This window comes from Miniopterus natalensis, chromosome 10, assembly GCF_054644295.1.
Source record: "Miniopterus natalensis isolate mMinNat1 chromosome 10, mMinNat1.hap1, whole genome shotgun sequence".
Classification (NCBI taxonomy): domain Eukaryota; kingdom Metazoa; phylum Chordata; class Mammalia; order Chiroptera; family Miniopteridae; genus Miniopterus; species Miniopterus natalensis.
Genome location: NC_142090.1, coordinates 81,725,938 through 81,751,810, shown reverse-complemented (window position 1 = coordinate 81,751,810; position 25,873 = coordinate 81,725,938). Strand labels below are relative to the sequence as shown.

The following is a 25,873-nucleotide window of genomic DNA, read 5'->3' as shown; positions in this document are numbered from 1 at the left end:
TTGACCCCTTTTACCCGGCCTCACCCCCGGCCCCAGGTCTTCTCCATACTCTTTTCTGTGTCCGTGGGTTATGCATATATGTACATAAGTTCTTCGGTTAATCTCTTCCTGCCCACTCTCGCACCCCCGCCAACTGGGCTCCCCGGCCAGGTCCCGAGGTTTGATGTTCTTCCCAAGACAGCACAGCAGGGGGGTTAAGAGCTGAGGTCAGACTCTGCATATTCACAGCCCGGCTGCACCCTGACGGACGGTGCAACTGGCCAACTTGCCTAAAATCTCCAAGCCCAGTGGTCTCGTGTGTCAAGTGGGGATGGCGTGGTCCCCGTGTCACAGGGTGCTTGTGAGAATTTAATGAGAAAGCCCATGGAAAGTGTATTCCCCGGCACCTAGCACAGGGCGTATGTTTACCTGGACTGTCTCCCCCCAGGGACAGTGCTGGGGATGCTTGTTTATGCTCTTACTTCATTATCTTGGTTTCTGCCAATCCTTGTTCAAAGGAGGCAGACTATAAATAACAAATAATTGTGATTTGTTGTTCTTTATTTCTAAAGAAGTAATTTGCCGTTGCTGATTTATAACACAGTGATTTATAGCGGTTCGCATATGGGACTCAGTGGCCACTAAATTTCTCCGGCGGGGAAGCCTCAGGGAGAACCCGGCACATGTGGGGAGGTCGGGTGGCTTTTCTCTGCGGGTGATGATATCAGCCCTCGTTTCTCAGAGTTTCGAGAAGTGTTCTTGTTGCTTATTTAGTCCTTGACTTTGAAGGAAACATTCTCATCGGAAAACATGACGTCATCGTAGATTTCCCTCTTGCTATGTGTTTACTATAATAGATATAAAATGTGCAGGGGGCAGGTTCCTTGGCACGATCTAGAATCTGGAGGTGCCATGAAGTTAATTAGGCGAATCTCACGTCTGGTGGCGAGACACCATTGATTGAAATGTCTCTTTGGAGAATTTCACGCATCTCCCTCCCATAAAGTAAAGGACCTTCTGGGGAAGAAAGGTAAGGTCAGGAGGGAGTTAAAGCTTCTGGATTATTTGCATTTTGTTCTATTTTGTCCTAAAAGATTGCATTTGTTCAGTCTTATCAGACTCTAAGGAGGGTGGCTGGAGATGGGAAGGTTAATAGTTCTGGACTGGGACGCCCATGGCTCACGGTGTAACAGAAACACACACACAAACCTGTGAAGATTAGGAAAAAAGTGCCAGAGATGTAATGGAGGCGGGCACATCTTATAACAGGACACTTTTTAAATTCGCAAAAGCTAGTTTCGTTCCCTGAGGCCACCCTTTGACTTACACTAGACAGTCAGGCGTACCTTTGTGGGTGGCCGCAGAAGTTTGAGAGAATTTTAGAAGCTGCACCAGAATGAAATGCCCTGGACTTACTCAGTGTCCCCAGCCTCGAAGCCATGCTTTCTGGTGTCCTCCGAACGGGCGTGAGAGGCCGGGCGGGCATCTGTGATCCAAAGGCTCCGAGAGGCATTGGGTAGGTTTTCTTTCCTCTTCGCCACTTGCTGATTAAGTGGCTGCTACATCGCCCCGTAGGAAGAGAAATGGATTGAGTTTGCATAACAGTGTGTCACGAAATAAATAAAAAGGATTTTTAAAATATTGGCCACAAAAGCTTTCTTTTTCCTTTTAAAAGAAGTCTGGTTTTACCAATATTACGCATGCCTTCTTTCCTCGGGTCTTTTTATCTCCCCCGGGAGGCAGCTTCAGCTAGGGAACTGTCATCACTTTGTGCATATTGACGTTCCTTCTGGAACAGGCTGTGATATAGTATCGTCCTTGCGTAATCAGGATTCTGTCTAGACCAGTGGAATGAAAATAGTGACAGAGCCACGGGATCTCTTTCTGAAGTGGATACTTTAGGAAACATTGTTTTACCAGAGTGTTGATGCAATTTGCAGATATGGGAGAGTATTTTGTATCAGCATTAATGTTCAGCTGCTGGTATCTAGGGCGCCCTGGTGACTTTTGTGTGCTCATCTCATTGCTCTTTGTTACTTTAGACCCACTGTCAGAGGATAGTGTAAAATTTGGTTCCCATGGGTCAGTAGGATGAAGAGGAACATCTCAGAAAACATACAGTATGCTGACCATGATCCAGAAGAGGGGAAAGGGTCATGTGTGTTTGGGGCTAAAATATAATCAATAAACATTATGTATTAGTAGGTGACTGATGTCCAAGAAGCAAAATCAAATACCAGTCTTACGCTCAGGAGCTCTGACTAGCTGAAACCAAGTTCTTAAATGGTTTTGGAGTTCCGCATTTATTTAGTAAAATAATTTATTTCCCAAGTCAGTTTTCTAGGTATGTTTCATTGAGGAAACCACAAAGGAACAATTTTGAACCAGGGACGGCCCTGAAACCTGCTAAGTCAAAAGTCCCAGTCCTTTCATTTTTCCTGGGGGAGTTACCCTGGACTCTGGGGACCAGGTTTGTCAAATTGCCTTTCTTGGGCCCTCTTTTTGTGTTTTGGATTATAGATTTATGAGAGCATAAAATATTAAGCCTTCCCATGGATGGAGAGCACTCAGATGGCGTCCTCGTGTGATGTTGATGAAATAATATGGCACAGGCATGAAAAAAAAATCACGAAACATGTTAGGTCGTGCTTTCTCTTTTAGGGTGTTTCTGTTATTAAAATAATAACAATGATATCTCTGATATGGAAGCCTATTTTATTCTTTTAAAAGTTAATTAGCCAGGCTGGCATGGCTCAGAGTTGAGCATTGACCTAGGATCCAGGAGATCTCGGCTCGATTCCTGGTTGGGGCACATGCCTGGGCTGTGGGCTCGATCCCCAGTCGGGGGCGTGCAGGAGGCAGCCGATCAATGGCTCTCTCATCATTGATGTTTCTCTCTCTCTCCCTCTCCCTTCCTCTCTGAAATCAATAAAGACGTGTGTGTGTGTGTATGTGTGCGTATGTATATATATCTTTGCCCAGATATATATATTTTATATATCACCGGGTGATGAAGATCTATATATATATATTTTAAAATTAATTAAAAATTTTATATTACATTTACTGGGATGACATTGGTTAATAAAATTATATAGGTTACAAGCGTACAATTCTATAATGTTAAATGTTAATTTTGTTTGCATGTATATTTACATTTTCTGCTTCTGCAGTTGCTGCTCCCCTAGTTTTGTCAGAAGGGAAGGAAATGTTGATGGTCTCAGGTGTGCTTCCATCTCCTAGAAAAACTTTTGGTGTCAGTTGAATGGCCTGATGCGTTTGGAGCCTAACTTGGGATGAGCAGCACCTGGAAAATTGCTGAGCCCCGAATGACTGAACAGTTTTTAAGACATGAACTTCTTTTCCTCCTGCAGTGAGAGATTCTTCTTGAGGCTCAACAGGAACGGGCTCCCCAAAGCCCCCGACAAGCCGGAACGCCACTGCTCTCTCTTCGTGGTGAGTGGTCCTGGCCCCTGCGGGAGGCGGTCTTCAGGAGAAATGCATTATTGCGAGCGACCATAGGGAAACTGCTTAAACTTTGCAAATGACACGCAAACGGCAGGAGTGCCCAGGGTCCCGACGCCCTCACAGCCACCCCTGTTCCCTCGAGTGTATCGGGGCTGGTTACACTGTTGCCAGAGCACAGTGGTGGCGGGCTCAGCGGGGCGCAACAGTAACACGCGTCTGAGGGGAGATGAGCGAGAGGCTGACGCAAGCACCGGCTTTCCCGTTAACTACCATCGGAGCCAGTGTATCTACAGTCAAGTCGATCATAGTATTTTTAGGACAGGATTTGAACCACACGCTTCTGCTACAGAAATACCATTGAAATGCCCATGTTGATTTTTTTTTTTGCAATAAACACCTAAATTTTATTTAGAAAGGCACTCTAACATTTTTAAAAGTTTAGTAAATCTTTAAAAAGACACCAGTCACAATGCTGTGATGCAAAACTCTCATGTATATATATTTTTATGCCCTCTGAAAGATGGTTAAACTTTCTCCGTTTGTGGGCAAGGGCAGTCTTGGGAGCTGGTTATTATTTGTTTCTTTTGAATCTCCCCCCCCCCTTGGCAGCCATCAGCCTGTCCTCTGCCTCCATAGTTTTGTTTCTGCCTCATTTTGTTCTCTGTTTTTAGGCCCCACGTATAAGTGAGACCGTACAGTACTTGTTTTTCTCTGACTTATTTTGCTCGGCATAACCCACTCAGCCCGCCCATGTTGCTGAACTGGCAGGATCGCCCCCTTGCCTCCTGCCGACTCATGTCCCGTCGCGTGCACGGCCCACACCTCCCGTGTGCGCTCTGTCCGTAGACGTCCAGGCTGCTTCCGTTCCTTGGCTCTCGCGGGTAATTCTGTGATGCACACGGGGGCACGCGTGTCTTTTTAAATCAGCGCTTCTGTTTTCTCGGATAAGTGCCGGGCAGCGGAATTGCCGGATCGCACGGCCGCGCCTCCCGACTGCCCGCAGAGCCGGGCGCTGTGCCCCTCGGGCGCCCCGCGTGCAGGCTGACTCCCCAGTAACCCGGCTTTGTCTTCCGGCAGGACCTGGGCAGCAGCGAGCTCCGCAGGGACATGTACATCACGGTGCATATCATCCGCATCGGTAGGTCACTGGGTGCGCGGGGCACCGGGGAGGCGGCCGAGGGCTCGGTCACACTGCCTGCTGTGTGAGTCACGCCCCGTCAGAGCCGGGCCGAGGCCGAGACTCACAGGCTTTGGGAACCTCCCGGGCCCCTCCCAAACCCCGCACGGGGCTCCTCTCTCCCCGGTTAAGTCCTCACGTAGCTTGTTGTTTCTTTTTGTTTTATTAGGCTCCCCGCCTGTATGTGATTCAACGATTTTGTAATCATCTTTTCAAATTCTCATCTCTGTTCACAGCATAAATTAAACTTTTGGGGGCTGGATTTCCTACAGGTTCATGAAAACGACACCCGCTGGCACTTTCCAGGGCACAGACTTCTGTAGAGGGTTGTTTGAAATCCTGATACTGACAGAGATTGGAGTGGATAGTTCATCCTGATATGATATGTAATCCTATTTAAAACGGAGACAAACTAGACTTTCTTTCTGTTTGACCAATGTTTTAAATTTGTTTAAATCAATTCTGGAAGTAAAAATACGACTTGTGGATGGATGGATTCCACTATGACCTTATAAAGTATTAGATTCACAAAATACAGGATATTTCACATGCTTACACTTTGTACAACTACAGAGCACCCTGCCTTATTTTGACCGTGTTTTAGTTTTGATTCTGATACGATGGGAGGTTTGGGGGCTGCGACTTGTAAGCATTTCCACGAAAATGATCTTCCGGAGCATTCCCTTTATTACTCGTGAATCCAAGCCGCGGTCGGTACCGCAGTCCCTGGTTTTCCACTGGGCGGGCAGGGAAGAGCCCGAGCCGTCTCCACACACTAAGGGGAATTCGCTCAGATGGAAACAACTTGCCGATCGCCGCCAAGCGTCTGGAAACAGATGGGCGGATCTTTAAATAATTACTTTTCCTCGTATTAACTTGCTGTATTTCAGCTCCAGAGAACTTTCTGTCTCCAAAAGAATCCATTGGTGATTAAACACGATGATAAATGAAAACAGGACCTTTATACCGCACTTAAAGATCTGTAACAGTTCCAGCAGGTGGAAACTGTCCGAGGGAGCAGCGTCCCCGAGATGGCAGCGTTTTTTGTCACCTGTCTTGCTTGCTGCTCCGATGGGGAGGCTCACTGCTTCCTTTCACAGGGGAAACATGTGAACTAGTAATTTTTAAATAGAAAAATGGAAGAGGCACCTCTACTGCCTTCCTGGGCCTGGGCCTCCTGGGCACCTTCACACCCCGTGGGGAGGAGGCTCCCCAGACATGGGTCAGCCCCAGGCTTGATGTGTCCTCGATGGCAGGGGACGCCCAGAGCGTGGGCTGCGTGCCCGAGGTCACAGGGTTAGGTTGTGCTGAGGAGGGTCCAGGGCTGAAGCGGAGTCCCTCTGTTGTCCCAAACCCATGTCCTTCCCGTCGCCAATGACATTCCCTGTGGACTGTCTGGTAGCTGTGTGTGTGTCTGGTGTCGAGGCTCGAATCCAGTGGCTTCCTGGGCCACGTTTGTTTTCTGCTTGGACAGGTCGCATGGGGGCCGGAGAGAAAAAGAATGCCTGCAGCGTCCAGTACCGGCGACCCTTCGGCTGCGCGGTCCTTAGCATCGCCGACCTGCTGACCGGGGAGACCAAGGATGACCTCGTCCTGAAAGTGTACATGTAAGAAGCTGCGCGCGCGGGGCCGGGTGGGGCGCGGGCGGGTGGACACGGCTTGGTCAACGCCGCTTCACGGAGAGTTGACACACAGTGGGGTGCTCGGAGCAGACCCCCGGGAAGGGGGGGGATCCGCAGCCCTGATTTGAAGACCTCGCCACTGACCACCCCCAGGAGTGAGGGTGCTTTGGCCTCCTGTTCTGGCTGTCGAGCTAATACATCCAACGTGCGCTCACAGCTGCCTCCCGTGTGGGGGTAACGCGAGAGCCCCAGCGCCCGAGGACGCACCTCCCATTGCTTTCTCCTCACTGCTGCAGGGTTTGTGGGTCCCCTCATCCTGCGCCCAGGGCCCCGGGCCTGTGCCACGTGTTTCTAATTAGTGATCAGAGATTTGTAGCCGGTGGTTCAGGACTGGAAATGCTCTCGATCTCTCAATCACCCAGCTAATGAGGATGGGCACAAGCACCACCTCGGGTGGCTGTTCCCTCTCCTCTTGGGGTGACGGCTGCCAGACAGTCACTTGCAGGAGGTGACTGGGAGCTCCAAGGAGGCTGGAGGAAGTCCATTGGGGTGGTGATGCCCGAAAGCGCTGGCTCGCGGTGAAGGACGTGGCTGGATCTCGTGGACCGTCCACGCCTCACAGAGTTCATGTTTTCCCAGGTGTAACACAGAGAGCGAATGGTACCAAATACATGAGAACATCATCAAGAAGCTCAACGCCCGTTACAATCTGACCGGCTCCAATGCGGGTGAGTGGCGGGGCGGGCTCTCCGAGACTTCACTTCAGGTCCTCTCGTTTATTCGTCTGCAGCAGGAGGAAACGGCCTGCCCTTTGTTTTCCTCTCTATTTACCTCCTAGCTTTAAAATTACAGTCAGCCCTGGCTGGTGTCCCACAGTGATTAGAGCACCAGCCCACGCACTGAAGGGTCGTGGGTTCAATTCCTAGTCAGGGGCAAGTGCCTGGGTTGCAGATTCGATCCCCAGCCCCAGTTGGGGTGCATGCTGGAGGCAACCAATTGATGTGTCTGTCTCACATCAGTGTTTCTCTCTCTTTCCCTCCTTCCACTCTCTCTAAAAAAATCAATGGAAAAAGTATCCTCCAGTAAACTAACTAACTTTAGATTAACTAACTAAATAAATCGCGGGGTCAACATTCTTATATGTATGTACGGACTCTTCCCTACATCATGACGAGTGGGCTTGTACCATAACTCTCTCCAAAAAGCGTGTGTCATGCTGGCTTGAAACGAGGCACAGAACCTACATTTGTTCGGTAGCAACCCAGCCTCGAGACCTCTAAGTTGTTACTGATGCTAAAAACTAGACGACAAATGCACTGGGCTCCTGATTATTGTGAGGAAGAGGTTTGATGAACGGAGGAGACGTGCCAGGAGGGTCCAGGAAAAACACGCTTCCTTGCCTGTGGCTGGAAGTGACGTCACTACCGACAACAAGCCCGCAGGCCCCACAGTGCCCTCGGTTCCAGAGAGTGATGCTGGCTGCAGGGCCGTGTAGGTAAAGTGGGTGCAACTTGTCCAGGCGGGACCTGAAGTGAGGCCTGGCAGCTGTGAGCTACGTCCCCTGTGGCCCCTGGTCTTACACTAGTAACATTGTAGAATGTGTTACATTGTAGAGCATGTCCAGGTGGGACCTGAAGTGAGGCCTGCGTAGCTGTGAGCTACGTCCCCTGTGGCCCCTGGTCTTACACTAGTAACATTGTAGAATGTGTTACATTGTAGAGCATGTCCAGGTGGGACCTGAAGTGAGGCCTGCGTAGCTGTGAGCTACGTCCCCTGTGGCCCCTGGTCTTACACTAGTAACATTGTAGAATGTGTTACATTGTAGAGCATGCCCAGGCGCCGGAGCAGGTGCAGCGATGTCTTCCAGCTTGCTCAGTAGACAAAAGCTTGGGGAATATTGTTTGCTCCCTAAGCCCTTTCACACCCATGGTGAAGAAAAAAAAAAAAAAAAAAAAACACCAACCAAAAAACCCCCACAAAACTATGCAGTTGTGTGCTTCTTTGGCATAAAGAGACTTCAACTTAAGCCAGCTGTCACTGGAACGAGACACATTGTTTCAGAGGCTGGGTATAGGCATTTGTGTTAAAGTCCACTGGCCCGGCAATGAGAAGAGCCAGAATTTAAATCGAGACCACCTTCCTCTCACACCTGTGCCCGCCCCACGAGGCCAGACGCCCCACAGAGACAGTCACTGCAGACGGGCACTCGGAGTTCAGTTCTGGGGACGCGTGAGTCCCCGGCTCGCACATGGCGATGCTCAGGCTGCGATGGGCGCTGAGGTCAGCTGCTCTTCCCTCTCCCAGGAGGGGGGGAGGGACCTTGGGTTTTCTTTGAGTCACACAAGGTCAGACACTCCGGTGAAATAAACAAGAGGCGCGCGCTTCTTGGGCGACAGGGTCCCGGAAGGACCAGGAGGGCCCGAGGCGGGTGCGGCGAGAGGCGAGGCGTGAGCTTCAGGAGCTGTTCGTGCCCGCGCCCTCCCTTCCTGCGCAAGAGTGATGATCGCGCTGAACTCCGGGGGAAGGCGGCACATTCCGTCTCCTTGGGAGGGTCCCCAGGTGCATGAACCTGCTCCATCTGCTTAGTTAGCTTTACCGCCTGACCGGCCGGCCGCTTATTCTTGCCAGAGTCCTGGGTGAGACCACCGGAAAGCCAGGTTCAAACCCCTTTATTCCCCGAGTGGTGCCTTTTCAGTTTATAGCCATTGTACTAAAATGAAAAACTGCTGATGGCGTCTTTGGAAAGTGACAGAAACCACTGTCCTGTGGAGTCCTGGATAGAGGGTCTCCCTCCCCTTGGCGGAATCCAGCCCCCACCCATTTGGCTGTTCCTGTGACACTTAGATTCCAAGACAGCCAAAGTTATGCTCTCTGCATTTGGGTTTTATTTATTTGTTTGTTTTGTTTTTTAATCCTTACCAAGGACATTTTTTCCATTGTTTTTCTGAGAGAATAAAGGGGGGCGGGGAGGAGAGAGACAGAGACAGACATCGATTGGTTTCCTCCTGAATGTGCCCCGACCCGGGCTGGGCATGAGCCTGCAACTGAGGTACAGTGTGCCCTTGGCTAGAATCGAACCTGGGACCCTTCAGTCCGTGGGCTGGCTCTCCAACCGCAGCCCACCTGGCCAGGGCTCTGCACGTGTTTTTTGTTTGTTTGTTTTTTAATATGTCTTTATTGATTTCAGAGAGAGGAAGGGAGAGGGAGAGAGAGAGAAACATCAATGATGAGAGTCATTGACCGGCTGCCTCCTGCACGCCCCCCACTGGGGATCCAGGAGCCCGCAGCCCGGGCCTGTGCCCTGACCGGGAATCGAGCCCCATCTCCTGGATCCTGGGTCGGTGCCCCACTGCTGAGCCGTACCGGCCGGGCTGCACGTGGTTTCTGATGCGAGGCCCTGTCTGCTCTCTGCCCTCATGACCCAGCCCCTGTCTGTCTGTCCTCATTAGCAGCCAGCGTCTGTGCGCCTTCTGTCCCTCTGACCCCCGCCTGACCCCTTCTCGCTCCCCGAAGCCGAGGCGGACCCCACGCTAAGCCCCATCACTGTGAAGTCCTGCTCCGGAGAGAGAATCTCAGGGAGAGACTTGAAAGCATAAATAACTGCGCCCCGAACCCCGTCCGCTTCAGTCTGTACCCTCCAGTCTCGGTGGCCATTGTCCTGTGTCCTCTGAGCCCGGCCCCTTCTGGGGGAACGGCAGTTGTAGGGCCAGCGGGTCGGTGGGTCCTCGGGAGCCGCTGGGCTTTGTTATTGAAAGGGAGGCTCTCTAACGAGCTACTGAAAAATGGTGGGGGGAGCAGGGCACCCAGAGTGGAAGCGGAAAATTGGGGTGCCTAATGTTCCAGCCATCCCAGGCGTTAGATGGGCTGCCTTCTGCTGTTTTCTCCCCGGACCGCGGAATTGTTGGTTAAAAGGAAGCGGAGCAGTCAGGCCTTTCCAGGAGGAATTGAGTCCCCTCAGCCGCGAGTGTCTCCCCCCTGCTTTCCCCCCGCTGGGCTTCGGTTGTTGGTTCCCAAACCAGAATAACTTGAAATCACTTTGGGAAGAAGATTCTACCACTTAGTTTCCACCCTCATATCTCTTGGAGCTGTAACTGAGTCTGTTGGATACATAAAGGGATTCGTCGAGTTCACTGGTTTTTCCCTGAGATTCAAGTTGCAAAGGTACGTTAACCACATCTCCGCTGTGCTTAGAAAAGGGGGGAAAATTGCAAGCGACCCACTTAACTTTTTAAAGACAAAAAAAAAAAAAAAAAATCATCACCGAGTTAACATCTCTCCGTGGTCAGATTTAGTTAAGTTGGGTAACGTCGAATTTCCTAAGCTCTGCTCTGTGGGGATTTTAAAACCCCAAAGTACTATCGTAAGAATCTGAAGTTCTAAAAGTATTTATCGAATGATCGTGGTTGGGCCCCCTGAGCAAATGGCTGCTGTGAGTGTCGCCTCCGCCGGCAGGAGCGGGGATTCTGGGAGTGGGAAGGGCGCCGGAGCCAGCGTGATTTATGGAGGCAGAGCCGTCCTGTGACTCGATATAAACTGTGTGAAAATCACTGGCCGTGGTTCAGTGTGTCCCAAGAGAAACTTCACAGTCCCGTCCCAGAGTCTCTGCAGTTATGAAATTCCCTTTCCTCTAGTTGGCACACACAGCTCAACCAGAAGGAATCGTATTTGCAAGCCAGGTCCGTTTTAGGTCCGTTTTTGCATCAGTGTCTGTGTTGCGGTCCCGCTAACCCACCACCCCGCAGAGGGCAGACGGAGTGACCTTGCCCGCAGCCCATAGCCCGCAGGAGAGCAGTTCACCTGCACGTGTTTTTCATTTGCTGAGGTGGAAGGAGGCTTTCAAAAGATGTGGGCTGTTTGGAGGGGTAAGCACCCTGTCCTCGCATTCCACTGTCGTTTAATTCGGTGTCACTGAGTTGGTGTAATTCTTAAGGGTTGTGTCCGTCCTCTCATCTGGAATGTTGATTGCTTTTAGGAATTTCGGTTTCTAACATTGTTAAAAGTGGCACTTTGGGGCGCCACCTGTTGGCTACAAATATGTTGTGTGCTCTTGTGGCTCACCTTGCGAATCTTCTGATTATTCGTCCACGCTCTTTTAAAGGCTTTTTATTTTTAATTAATGCCGCTTGCAGAAATGTTGTGAGAGTAGTGCAGAGAATTTCTGATTTCTCAAAGGTGAACATTTTGCTATATTTGTTTTATCTTCTGTGTGTGTGCATACTTTTCATATATATAAACATACGGTTTTAAAAATAGCTTTGTGTGTATATAGGTATATGCACTATATATATATATGTGTGTGTATATATATATATATATATATAGCCATTTCGTATTACTGAATGGGTATAATCCTTAATTATATACACACGTATGTGCATCTCACACGTACGTACATATCTCACGTGCACACGCACATTTTCCGCCCTCAGTGTTGGGCATGACTTCTGTGCGCTCTGCTCACTCCGCCGTGTAATTCACACACCGTTGCCCCCACCCTGCTTCTTTGTCCGCCTGGCTCTCGTCTGCACTCCGGTCTCTTCCCAGTGCTGCTGGCTCTTGCTCCATTGACCCATTTTCCAACAGCCCCGTCTCACCCGACACCACTCCAGCCAGACAGCTGGCTTCCTTTCTTTCCTCTGCTCCAGAGGCCCCGGCTCTGGCCTCCCTGCGGAAACAGTTCGCCTGACCCCACAGGGCTTTACCGCTTCACGCAGCCAGGGTGCGGCCCCCAGCGCTCGCTCTGGCTTTGAGTTGGACCCAAGCACCATACGTGCTTCTCGCATATTTGTTTTAAAAGTCAGTGGTCTTACCCTGTTGATACAACATGCAACGCTCATCCAACATGAAATAGGACCCGAGGCAGAACTCCGGGGATAGATTTTGTAAACCGAGCACATAGGAGGGAATGGAAGTAAACATGTTTGCTCCGATCATAATGAGGCCCTAAATATTTCAGAAATGAACAGATGTTACCGAAGACGGTTTTTTGAAAGAATTTAATAATACCATTTGTAGGAGATCTTGCTGACATCGCGTGATGTTCGTAATTTTGCCGTTGAGGTTTAAAGCCCCAGCAATTATGTTTTGTCCTTAATGCCCACCTCCCGGGCGTAGATGGTGTACGCAGGCACCGCCAGGAAATGCTGTTTTCAGAGTGTGTCACCTTGGAGTGGCAGCCAGAGGCCCACAGGGACACACCCAATGGGAACAACCAAAACTGGCAAAGGTCATATTTTTTAAAAATATGTTTTTATTGATTTCAGAGAGAGGAAGGGAGAGGGAGAGAGAGATGGAAACATCAATGATGAGAGTCCTCGATCGGCTGCCTCCTGCACGCACCCTGCTGGGGATGGAGCCCGCAGCCCGGGCCTGTGCCCTGACCGGGAACCGAACCGTGACCTTGGTTCATGGGTCGATGCTCAACCACTGAGCCTCGCTGGCTTGGCAACATCATATTTTACGAAGGCGTTGAAGTTTGAAAATTTTCCCGAGAGCGTACAGCAAGTGAAAGAAATATTTATTCAAGAATAATTACGAAATCTTGATAAGAACAGAGAGAGAGCTGGTGGCCCTGGTGCCACAGTCCACGTCCTCCCTCCCGCCGGCCCCCCTCAGCATGACGGGAATCCTGCTCCAGGGAGACCCGGCCAAGAAGCCGGAGCTCCTCTGCCCTCAGCCCCGTCACGGATGCCGCATCTCGCCCGCAGGTGAAGGCTGCCAGCCTTTCTCGCCTCCCTTAGCTCCGAGTAGCCTAATTCCTGGGAAAAGTGGCTGAGAGGTTGGGGGGGTCCCTCCTTGCACCCAACCCCACTCGTAGGGCAGGGCCTGTCCCCTAGGGGAAGCAGGGTATCTTTTCCTTACAGACGTGGAAACCACGCTCACAATGCGACGGGGTCACGCAGCTGTGCGACATGCTTTTTAAACCCCAGGCCCGATCATAACGCGTATTCAGTATATTTATCCCCATTTTCCATTTTTGCATTTCCGTAGCTGTTCCGAGCTACGTGTAATTTGGCTCATCGGTGGCAAAATGGCTGATCTAATCTAAAATTAATTTCACCAGCTCCTTATAAATCATGCTGTGCTTGCCATTTTTTAATGTAGACGTGCAGAATTTCATGAATTTCAAAGGATGCCTCTTGCAGAGGGAGTTAGCTTCGATTCCGGTGAAACCAGAGCCACCACATAATCAACCTCCAAGCCTGTCCCCACTGTGCTGCCTCCATAGCTGAGGTTGGTCGTGAAAAGCGTGTTGTTTGTGACGGACTCTAGGTTAATTGATAACTGTCTTTATTTAAAATGAGTATCAGATCATTGCAGATGGGTCTTCAACGTCTAGGCTGGTTTTAAAACGTTCAGTCCAAGGGGACGTTCTTCTAGTCAAGGGGACGTCCCTCCCTTGGCAATTTTATTTTGGGTGGTTATGGGAAGGGCCATAAAAAAGGTAATATTGTGAAACATGATTGATCTAATTTGTGAAATTAAAAATTTCACCTAATTCTTCGGCGCACGTTCCCTGAGCGTTGAGACTCCCTCAGTCGGCAACGCTTTCCCCTTGCGTGGACCTTCCTGCTCTCCACCGACCCGTTCCGCTGGGTGTCCTGTGTCCGTGCCTTCCTGCCTTTTTCCCTTAATTTTTATTGAATTTATTGGGGTGACCTTGGCTAACACAGTTATGTCTGTTTTGGGTGGACAGCCCTGTGATACCTGATCGGTGCAGGGCACTGTGTGCTTTTTGTTTGCTGTGCTGGACCCTGAGGGGAGGATGTGGGGAGAGCCGGCACGAGCGGTGCGGCCCTCGGCCCCGCTGACCTTTCCGGCCTTGACCGCCGGCGAGTTCTTGGCTCTGGAGACGCCGGGGCGCCTCAGAATCGCAGCACCTTCTCTCCTCCAAGTTCGCGTCAGTTGGCTAAGCAAGTGCGACCGTGACACCTTGTGTCTGAGTCTTTGTCTTTCTGAATCTCCAGGGCGAAGCCAACGTACCGATAGTCGAATTTTAGGATCACCCGGCTCTCATGGTCCCCCCCCCCCCCCGAACTCCTGTCTGTGTTCGCTGGGCCTCCCCCTGCCGCCCTCCTGCCCCTGCTGGCGCCCCGGTGCTGTGGTCTCCCACGGGGCTCCCCTGGCCCTTTGCGCGCTCACCTCTGTGGCTCTTGCTGCCTAGAGCGAGGACGCGCCCCTCCGTTCATGCACACGGACGTCTTTCCCTAGAACGCGTATTTTCCTATCTTTAATTTTCTTTAGCATTCACATCGTCTCTGAACACTTTTTTTCTCTCGATGTCTTATCTTCTGTAAAGAATTCAGCCGACATTTAAAAAAAAAACAAAAAAAAAGCCCTGGCCAGTTTTGCTCAGTGGTTAGAGCGCCGGCCCTTGGACTGAAGGGTCAGGGGTTCGATTCCGGTCACGGGCACGTATCTGGGTCGCAGGCTCGGTCCCCAGCCCCGGTTGGGGTGCATATGGGAGGCAACCAATCGCTGTCTCTCTCACATCGACGTTTCTCTCTCTCTCCCTTCCACTTCTCTGAAAAGCAGTGGAAAAGATATCTTCAGGTGAAGATTAAAAAAAAAAAAAATCACTGATGGTTCAGTGAGTCTTGGCTCTGTTAGCTCCACACCCGGGAAGCCCGAGGACGCTGTGATGCGGGCGTGACCTCTCCTGTCCTTGGGTCCCCGCCCCTCGGGCAGCAGGCCTCGTCCAGGCCGGATCTGGACCCAGGGAAGCCTCCATCTCTCTGAGCCTCATGCTTTCTTCGGAAACTAATTTTCTTGATGATTTAACTACTCTATAGAAAAGCTCGGGAACAAACCAAAAAGCCCGGCCGCTGCTGCTGCTGTTTGTTGAGTCATGGGGCTGAGGGAGGGTGAGAGGAGGAGCCCCTTCTAGGCGAGCGGAAGCACGTCCCGCACCTCTGCTCATTGCGGTTCCATCGCCTTCCTCGCCGCGTTTGTAGAGAGCCCGGTGGTCCCCTGCGCTGCGCTAGGAATGGGGCGGGAGGACTCGCGTGGGTGCTGCTGGGGAGGGGCGTCGGGCTAGGGCCAGGCTTCGTCTCCTTCGCCCTGCTTAAGGCCTTTCCCCTCCGTGTGAACCCCCTTCCTTGTAAATGGGAAATCTCAGGCATTCACCCGGAAAAGCCTGACCTAGAAGTTACTCATATAGATTGTGTTGCTTTTGTCCCAACAGTAGCCCTTAGTTTAAAATAATGGTCCCCTTACCCCCCGGCGTGGCTCAGGGGTTGAGCGTGGACGCAGGAGCCCAGAGGTCGGTCGCCGGTTCGATTCCCGGTCGGGGCTCATGCCCGGGTTGTGGGCTCATCCCCGGGGGGTCGTGCAGGAGGCAGCCGATCGATGGCTCTCATCACTGATGTTTCCATCTCTCTCCCCCTCTCCCTTCCTCTCTCTCTAAAATTAATAAGACACATTTAAAAAAAAATACGTTACTGGCACGTTGATTTGGGCCTGGGAAGTGGCCGAGTCCCCGTCCCGCTGCGTCTGGCTCCTGCTTTGACTCTGGTCTCTCCTCCGTTTCAGGCTTAGCCGTGTCCCTGCAGCTGCTGCACGGGGACATCGAGCAGATCCGAAGGGAGTACTCGTCCGTGTTTTCTCATGGCGTGTCCATCACGAGGAAGCTGGGCTTTTCTAACATCATCATGCCTGGTAAGTGACCCGCGGTGCGCCACATGATGAAACGGAGGCAGTCTGTCTGTTTCTGACATTTGAGAAACTTTTCAGGTTTTGAAGGGTCCGGGCGGGCGATGCTGACGTGAGGTGAGGTGCAGAAAGTCCTCCGTGTCGCTGGCCGTGTCTGCGACCTTAGGCGAAACGATGTTCAGCGGAGAACCAAACCGGTGTTGCCAAGGCCGGCGGGTGTGAGCACGAGTCCCGGTTCCGCGGCATCCCATCCGTGTTACAACGAATGGCGTTGTTCAAGGACCCGCTGTGTGTGATAATAGGAAACAGTTTTGTAGAAATATCTTTACGTTTTGATCATATGAGGACAGGCGACTCGGAGGGGGCGAGGCTGCCTGCCGCCGTGGCCCTGCTCAGGAGGGGCACCAAGGTCGCGTCCAGAAAAGCCTGACCCTCTGGTGGAAAATGTTAGTGTCGTCGCTCAGAGGAAATCCTTATAATTTTTGATAAGAATAGTTAATAGTTAGCCTTTCTCGGAGGGTTTTGTCACCAGAGGGGTGTGTATGTGTGTGTGTGTGTGTGTGTGTGTGTGTGTGTGTGTTCGTGTGCACACAACCAAAAAACACTCCAAAAGTGTTTGTTTCTAAGTGGAGAGGGCAGCCGTTAAGGACGTTCACTCTCTTATTGGCGGGGTGATCACGTCGGAAAGTTATAAAAATGTTGAATCACTATATCGTGCAGCTGAAACTAATATAACCAGTATAACATCGTATATTAGCTACACTTAAAAATTCTTTTAAAAAATGAGGAGGGAAGAAAATGAGATTCACGTTCTTTGTTGTTCCTCTCCTGAGAATATTTTTTCCATGGATTTTTAGAGAGCGTGGGGGGAGGGGGGAGAAGCACCAGTGGGAGAGACACATAGATTGGTGCCCACTGCACGCCCCCTACCAAGGCTGGGGATCGAACCTGCAACCCAGGCACGTGCCCTTGCCCGGGAATCGAGCCTGCGACCCTTAGGGGCACCGGCCAACGCTCTGACCACTGAGCCGCACTGGCCAGGGCGAGATTCACACCCTAAGGCAAGTGCCAGGTCGGGCATTTTCTCAGGGCTCCACCTTCCCCCTCCACCACCAAGAGACGAGCAGAGAGACCACATGAAGGCGCCTGCGGTTCCGACGGCGTCTGCAGGAAGCAGATGTCTCAGCCGCTGCTGAAACCCTGAGTCAGGCGCAGCTGCGACTCGCTGGGGACGACCTGACCTGATGCAGACACTCACCCGCCCTGGCGATGGCAGCGCCCCCGACCTCCCGACGGGAATGTCTTCATGCCGGAGGCCGGGAGAACAGCCCCGAGAGCCTCCTGACCTCACCCCGTGTGGGGCCCCAGCCCGAGCATCCCCTGCACCATTGTCGAAAAACAGCATTCACAGAACTGTCAGCTGGGGGCCCGGTATTCCGCCACTCTGTCCTTCCGTCGCTATAAATGGCTGGTATTTCCTCTTTAACCCAAAAGAAAAAAACGTCATCCCGCCAGGAAGCAAATTGATGGGCACAGTTAATATAAAAAGCATATTTTAGCCCAGGATGCGGCCAGCTGCCAGAAGGATTCCTTCCGCGGGCCTCTGGGCAGAATCGGGGCGCGATGGAAACCTAAGCAACAGGCCGCTCCCGGCTGAGGACCGGCCGGGAGGCGCCCGCGCAGGCGGCCGTCTGGCTTCACCGATGGGACGACCTTTCTGTGGAATGAGGCCCGCGCCGCCGGCCCCTTCCCCGCACCGGATTGTGACGGCGAGGTTCCCGCTGTCCAGGGAGCCGACTTCCTCCGAGACGAAGTCTGCAGAATGCAAGGGATTAAAAAAAAAAAAGCAAGCAGTTCCTTCCTTTTCCCCTTTGGTGTCTTCATCTCCCCAGTGGCGCAGGAGCGATGCGTGCATTTGCCGGACCAGCGAAAGCAGCGCTGGGACCGAATGGGCGTTTTCCCGCTGGGCAAACGCGTCATCGCCTGGTTTCCTCTGTTGCTGTCAGAAAGTCGTCCTGTCGCTGGATTCTCACTGGGGGCTCCGACGAGACCCCGAGCTGCATTCTCGCAAGAGAAAATGTACGTCACCAGCACGGCTGAGCCCGGCGTTGCCCTGACGGTCTGGGGGCTGGGCGTGTTTATGTTTTCATTCGCTTGACCTCCAAACGTGACCTTCTGAATTCCGAAGAAATAAAGAATCCAGAGAAGTTAGAAGCCGGACAGGCCTTAGGGGCTGGTTTGGGAAGCTAAGGCCATTTTTAATTTTCTCCTTCGTCAAAACGCGCCGTGGTTCGGGCGGATCTCTCGTCTTCTTGGTGAGGTCTTCCCTCTCGTAACAGCCCCTCTGCCCTCACTGGACACCCCCGGCACCCCCTTCTCTGCCCTGCTTTTGTCCATGGTCCATACTGTTGTGCAAGACCTCCCCCTGCTAGAATCAGCCCGAAGGGAAGGACTTTCCCTTTGTTCACTGTGGGATCCCCTGGGCCTGGAATAACACGTGGCACCTAGTAGGTGCTCAGGATGCATTTGCAGAAGGAATCCGTGGAGGAAGAATTCCGTGGCACGGCCGCGCCCGACTCTCCCCGACCCCCATCCCTCCGCAGGGCCCAGAACACAGGCGGGAAGACGGGGCACCTTGCAGGCCCACTCCGCCCCCCGCCTTGGGGGTCCCCTCCCAAGAATCACTCCCTTTGCCGGCGGTCGATGCCCCTGCGGTCTGGACAAGCGCCTTACTCGTGATGAGAAACTCTAAGGCTCCGCGCCCTGGGGCCACCCCTCCTGTCAGCGCCCATTTTTAGGAGATGCTGCCATTTGTGACAACGTGGATGGGTCTTGAGAGTATTATGCTGAGTGGGACGGAAAGGGGCAGGCGCCGTGTGATTTCACGTATATACAGCGAATAAAACAAAAAGCAGCTGACAAGCGAACCTCTAGACACGCACAGCAGCAGGTGGTGACCAGGCGGAAGGGGGTGGGGGTGAGAAGGGTAGAGGGGGCCAAATAGGTGGCGACGGAAAGAGCCAAGCTTCGGGTGGCGAGCGCGCACTGCAGCACACGGGCGTCGTATTATAAAGTTCTTCACCTGAAATTTATATCATGTTATTAGCCAGTGTTACCCTAATACATTTATTAAAAAATAACTAAATTTTTAATAAATTTATTAAAAAGTAAGTAAATTTTTTAATAAATAAATTTATTAAAAAGTAAGTAAGTTCTTTAATAAATAAATTTATTAAAAAATAAGTAAGTTCTTTAATAAATAAATTTATTTAAAAAGATTTCATCCTGTTTGGGACTTAGCGTCTCTATTTCGTGGCCCTCTGTCTCCTGGTCAGCCCCGGGCCTCCGTGAGCGGTGACATCATAAAGCGCCGGTCACTGTGGAGGAAGGTGACCCGGCACCCGCATCCCCGTGGCTCCGATGGCGCGGGCATTTTCCTGCACACACTGCGGGCGGGAGTTCATCCATCCCCCCGCGCTGCGCATGCCTGTGGATATTGCTGCTTCTCGCGTTCGCTTTCTCATTAGTAAAGAAAACAGAGACTTGCTTTGGAAAGTGGGGTTAAGTAAAAGGAAATACAATGTTGCCAAAACATTGACCTTCCAGAACTTTCCGGTAGCATTTTCCCTGTTTCCTCCTCACTCGCCTGCGCCCCCATCTGCTCTGTGAGGGCAGGCTGTGTGCGTGCTGCTTGGCCTCGAGCTTCCCCTCTCCCCCAGCAACAAGAAAGGGGCGATGTCAAAAAGCGTCCACGTGGCACAGACAACGAAAAAAGAAAAAGAAGAGGTGGCCTGCGTGTAGGTAGAACAGGTCTGTTCGAATCCAGGGCCTCTCTTGTTGGTTCTGTAGCTCGAGGGCCAGAAATCCTCAGCAAGTGAGCCTGTGCGGCTGAATTATTCCCACCTGCGTCACGGAGCACTGACCCCGGAGCACTGACCCCAGAGCACTGACCCCGGAGCACTGACCCCAGAGCACTGACCCCGGAGCACTGACCCCGGAGCACTGACCTCGGAGCACTGACCCCGGAGCACTGACCCCAGAGCACTGACCCCAGAGCACTGATCTTGGAGCACTGACCCCGGAGCACTGACCCCGGAGCGTTGACCCTGGAGCACTGATCCCGGAGCACTGACCTCGGAGCACTGACCCCGGAGCACTGACCCCAGAGCACTGACCCCAGAGCACTGATCTTGGAGCACTGACCCCGGAGCGTTGACCCTGGAGCACTGACCCTGGAGCACTCCCCCGGAGCACCGCTCCGCTCTCCCGGCACTGCCATCCTTCTGTCCAGGACTTCGGGGAAAGACTTCCATTGAAACTGTATCCTCCCCGGCCTGTGGTTTTCTTCCATTTAGATCTTTCTACTATTCTAAGTGCTGGTGCTATAAAGTATTAAGGCTGGTTCCTTTGAGCTCCCCCCCGCCCCCCGCCTCCAGGTTGTCATTTTGGCATCACACCTCATGAATGAGGGAAATACTGAAAAATGGTGAAATTTGACACCTTTCTTCTCAACCCCAGCGTCGCCTCCTAAACTACACGCTCAGTATTGCTAATTCCTCCGAGCGGAGGCGGCCTTTACTGTTCTTGGACACTGGCAGCGAGGGCGGGGAGCTCTTTTATAAAAAGCTTAAATGGACGGTGTCTCACTTTTATATGTGTGCTGTAACACTGTTTTATGAACTGACGTTTTCCTCCACAGAGCCCTGTATTACCCTTCTGAGTATATATAAAACGGTTTTCATTTCCGCCTCCTGCTAGGTGAAATGAGGAACGATTTATACATCACCGTAGAGAGGGGAGAGTTTGAGAAGGGAGGCAAGAGCGTGGCCAGAAACGTGGAAGTCACAATGTTCATCGTGGAGAGCAGCGGGCAGACCTTGAAGGTAGGACGGTTACGGGAAAGACAGTGCCGTCCCTGCTCTGTGCTCATCCGGAACGACGTCAGATAATTTCTGATTTGCAGTATTTTCCATCTCCTTTTTCTTCTCTACTCCTGGGTATTTTTTTTTTTTAATATGTCGATTTCAGAGAGAGGGAGGGAGAGACAGAAACATCAATGATGAGAGGGAGTCATCGATTGGCTGCCCCCTGCTCGCCCCCTGCTGGGGATTGAACCTGCAGAACCAGTGCCCCGACCGGGAATCGAACCTCGACCTCCTGGTTCATGGGTTGACGCTCAACCCCTGAGCCACACCGGCTGGGCTTGGGTATTTTTTAAATCATGAAAATGCCTTTTAGAAAGGAAAGTAAAAATACAAAAAACTTTTACAGTTTAATTGTGACATTACGTCAACAATGTCCCCATAGCAGTTATTATATAAATACAATATTTTTTTATGCCATTTTATATTTTCCCCTTTCCTCTCTCCTGGCTCTGGAGATGAATACTTCCTTTGGCAATTGGTAAACACAAAATTGAAATACAAGCAAACAAACAAATCACACCTTAATCCCGTGCATTTTCATTTTGAACAAAATAAAGCGTGAAGATTGGGGGGGTGTAACTGGGGACAGAGTCCCAGGTCCCTCTGCGGAAGGCGTGTTCTGTGTGAGCCCAGTCGGTCTCTCACCCAGAGGGCGCAGTCTTTGCCGTGGACTTGAACTTCACGTTGGACGTGTCCCCCACGTCCCCACGGTCACCCCTGCACAGGAGGCCCTGGGACACCAGCCTCAGAAGGAAGCAGCTTTGAGCGGAGCTGTCTCTAAACGCCTGTTCCTTCTGCTAGGACTTCATCTCCTTCGGCTCGGGCGAGCCCCTGGCCAGCGAGTACCACTCCTTCGTGCTTTACCACAACAACAGCCCCCGCTGGGCGGAGCTGCTGAAGCTCCCCATTCCCGTGGACAAGTTCAGGGGCGCGCACATCCGCTTCGAGTTCCGGCATTGTTCCAGTGAGTGGGGGTTGGCTCCTCCTGTCGGGGTGTCTGCTCGCCTGGCTGAGGGACACGCAGTGGGGGCTCAGATACAGGCTGTGCGTGGTGACCGAGACCTCCGGGATGGAGACCGAGGGGCCGGTGGAGTCCAGAGAGAGGGGTGGGCTCACTTGTTCGTGCAGAACCAATAACGTCCGTGGGAACATAGAGGGGGGAGAAAAGCACCCATGAAAGTCTCCATTGTGAGGTCACTAGGAAGGCCTCTGATTGGCTCAGGTTTAGGTCTAATTTGCATATGTCTGCATCCATCCTGCCTCTGTTCAGGTGAGACTCAGGTGAGGTCAGTCCCAAGGGGCCTTAGGGACCATGAGGACAACCTCACGTTAGGATCTAAGGAACCCGAAGCGTGGGCGGTACAGGGTTTGTCTGTGGAAACATCGCTACCTGCAAAATCACCATTTCTGGATGTTTCTGTTTTAATTCTTCTGCACTCATCACCACCCTCTCAAGCTCCCACTCTCGGCCCCACCAGCCCCCAGTCTAGGGGTCTTCTGGTGTTGCCTGTGGCACCGAAGTGTGTCCTGTCTAGCCTGGGAGGGATGGAGGCATGGCCAGTACCTACGCGGGGACACCGCCCGAGGGCTGTGCCGTTCACCCGGGATTCGGGGAGAGAGGGACTTTGTTCCTGGGACTACAGCATGTTTGGGAATTGGCCTGGGGAGCACCAGGAACGGTGTTTCTGTGGGTGTTTCACGATGTAGGGAGATGACTGGCCGGCCTTACCGTTCCTCCACATCCCCAGGAGAGCTTCGTGGGTGGGACCAGGGTGGGAGAGCAGAAAGGACGGGAGTCCTGCTGTTCTGAGCCTCCCCCTACTCTTTGTTATAAAGTCCCAATTGGGCCTCATTCAAGTTTTGAGCTTTAAGGTAAGAAAAAGGGAAAGGAAAGGGAAGGACAGGTGGAAAGCGGGACTGGGAGGAGGAGCACTTGGGGAGAATCAGTGTGGCTCAGGACTTGGAAAGTGCAGTAAAGGCTATTTTAGTGAAACCTGTTAGAGCCCTGCCCTTCTGTCCTTGACCTTCAAACACGTTCACAGGTTTGTTTGTACTTTTTTTAATTCATAAAAAAATCCCCGTGATCCCGTAAACTGTGAATAATCTATGTAATCATTTTATCACAGGAGCTGTGTGTACATATATTAATTTATTCAAAAAGTATCATTTATTCTCGAAACACATGTTTGTTGAACACCTATTATGTGCCAAGCACTTCACTGGGCCTGGAAGATGCACCAGCCAGATGTCTCCCCTGGCAGAGCTTGAGTAGCAAGCGAAACACTGCGTTTCACTGCACCAGCTCATGCGTTCAGTCACATGCATGTGTGGAGAACCCACTGTGTACTTGGCGCCCTTGGAGACGCCAGGCTCAGAGCAGAATAGATAAGAGTCCTGTCCTCAGTGGAGCTAACATCCAGAAGTGGAGGGTGGGATGTGAGAAGAAAGGGGCAATGCACAAATTAAAAAATAATACACATGATTTCAGATAATGAGCCCCGTGAAGAAAACTGGTCGAGGAGTGGAAGTTGCTGAGGAAGGGGCAGGACTGTGGGGCGGAGGGTGGCTACTGCAGGCAGAGCCCCTTCACTGCAAGGGGAGCCGGTGCGTGTGGGCTAGATTTCTTGATAATCACCCTTCTCGGCACCCTGTTTCTCTAAACCGAGTTGTGTGTGCAGGTGCTTAAATAAGCAAGTAAGTCTTCTTCTCCCTGCCCCCCCACAGCGAAGGAGAAAGGCGAGAAGAAGCTGTTTGGTTTCTCTTTCGTCCCCCTGATGCAGGAGGATGGCAGGACTCTCCCAGACGGCACCCACGAGCTCATTGTGCACAAGGTAACGCCCAGCAGGTGTCGGTGATGGCCCTGAAAGTGGGGCTGCATTGCTAGCTCCCCGTTTTACCATCACTCTGGAGAAGACAAAATTATGGCTGGAAAGAATGTTTATCTAGAACATTGCTGGCAGGGAGTGTCTTTTTCAAAGTATTGTTTCTATATTCTGTGCTGTATTCAAAAACATATTTTAAAGGTGATTTATTTTTCATCTAAATTTAAATGTAGTTGTTTGGGAAAATCTATAGATTGACCTCAAAGTTTTTTCCATTGCTATGATAGCTGGGTGGGTGGATGGATGGATGGAAGGATGGGTGGGTGGATGGGTGGATGGATGGAAGGATGGGTGGGTGGATGGGTGGATGGATGGGTAGATAGATGGGTGGATGGATGAATGGATGGATCAAATGATGGAAGGAAGGAAGGATTGGTGGATGGATGAATGGGTAGATGGATGGATGGAAGGATAGACGGATGGATGGATGGGTGGGTATATGGATGGCTGGATGTATGAAATCATCCAGAACCACTTCTAATAAAAAGTCTTTAATTCCCAATATTCTGACCATGATCTTCAACCTTCCAATTTTCTGACTGTACCAGTTTTTTCCCACCCTCCTGACCCTCCTGACCCTCCTGACCCTCCTGACTTTGCTTTCTTCCCTTTCTTACCCAGGGAATCCCTTGATCCTCAGTTCTGCCGTGCCCACATGGGCCGGGAAAACTAGCCCCGATGAGTCTGTCCACCCTGCCCCCTCCAATATCCCACCCAAGGCAGCTGAGTGTTATTAGAGGAAATGACACTGTTGTTTCAGGTCCTCATGGCCTGATGGGTGTTGATGCAGAGCTCTGCAGGCAGACTCTTCACTCCGGCCTCAGTCCCACAGAGCTGTTCACAGGGTCTTAGGGTTCTGCCCACCCCAGCACTTCCCATCTACGCAGCAGAGAGAAGAAGCTGCCAGACAGGAACTCCCTTAACTTCCTGCGCCCTTCCCCTGCCACCTGCAGACGCGGCTGCCCCCCCCCCCCCCCCCCCCCCCCCCCCCCCCCCGTCCTGGAGGGCGGGACAAGACTCCTTACCTCCAAGGCTCCTTCTACCTGCTTCCTCCAGCACCTCCTCCTGCCTGACTCCCCTGGGACCCTGCTCTTCCCAGTGCCCCCTCTTCCTCCTGTGTCTACAACTATTTCCTCTCTTCTGGCTGTTCTCTCTCCGGTTATAAACATACCCAAGCCCTTTTTCTTTAAAGCAAAAACAACTTTTTCAATAGCTCCCCCGCTCCCTTCCCCTTCCCCACGCGGCCAGCCTTCGTGAAAAGCCGGCCTTCACTCACTGCCTCTGCTCCCCTGCGTCCTGTGTGTTCCTCAGCCGGCTGCTGTCCCCGCCGCTCACAGGCAGTGTCCCCCTCACAGCCCTCAGTGCCTCCCAGGAGCAACGCCACCGCCCCTTTCAGAGCCTCCCCTGACTTGCCTTCCCTGTAGCGTGGGGCTGTGTTAATTCCTTTCGTTGCCCGTTTTCAGAGTAAGGAGTTATTTAAAAGCTGCATCAGATGAGATGCTGAAAGAATTTAAGCATTTTCCCCCAAATTCTACACTCACCACGAATAAGATTTCCTGAGCACTCGCAATGCATCAGGCAGGATGCTCAGGGCTGCTGTGTTCATCTTGTGACTACACAAGGAGCTTATAGAGATGGGCAGGGGGGTCCCAAGGGGTTAAGTCACTTGGGACAGTCCCTTGCGTGGGAAGTGACAGAGCTGGGATTCAACCCGTCGGTCCCGGTCCAAAACATGAGCATCATTCCTGTTAGACTCTATTGTTGCATTTTACTTAAAAGTCAGAACCTACTCATGGTGCTGTTTGGACCGTCTCCTAGTTCATAACCACTGGAGACAGAAATGATGCTCAGTAATTCTCACGAGGTCTCTTCCCCCTCCCCCGTTTTTATTTCTATTTTGAACAGTGTGAAGAAAACGCTAACCTTCAGGATCCTACCCGCTACCTCAAGCTCCCCTTTTCCAAGGGCGTTCTCCTGGGAAATAGCAATCAGGCCCCGAGGACCACGAAGGAGTCTTTCTGGATAACATCCTTTCTCTGCTCCACGAAGCTCACGCAGAACGGTAAGGCCCACCCCGCTCGGATTCGGAAGGCCTTGTCCTAAGGGGCCTGTGGGTTTAGGTAGCACAGCCGTCAACATCGGTGTTAGAGCTCAGAGCCTGGCTCAGGC

At 51.8% G+C, this 25,873-nt stretch overlaps 1 protein-coding gene across 1 annotated transcript in view; it reads left to right on the top strand.

The window, feature by feature from the left end:
* Positions 1 to 25,873, top strand: part of DOCK4 (dedicator of cytokinesis 4) — a 201,557-nt gene that overhangs the window by 109,512 nt on the left and 66,172 nt on the right. Inside the window, exons 9-17 of the mRNA XM_087821264.1 lie at positions 3,354 to 3,435; positions 4,525 to 4,585; positions 6,099 to 6,231; positions 6,886 to 6,974; positions 15,778 to 15,903; positions 20,656 to 20,780; positions 21,624 to 21,786; positions 23,547 to 23,653; positions 25,610 to 25,766. Of these exons, the coding sequence (XP_087677390.1) occupies positions 3,354 to 3,435; positions 4,525 to 4,585; positions 6,099 to 6,231; positions 6,886 to 6,974; positions 15,778 to 15,903; positions 20,656 to 20,780; positions 21,624 to 21,786; positions 23,547 to 23,653; positions 25,610 to 25,766 (1,043 nt within the window). The remainder of the gene's footprint in view (positions 1 to 3,353; positions 3,436 to 4,524; positions 4,586 to 6,098; positions 6,232 to 6,885; positions 6,975 to 15,777; positions 15,904 to 20,655; positions 20,781 to 21,623; positions 21,787 to 23,546; positions 23,654 to 25,609; positions 25,767 to 25,873) is intronic.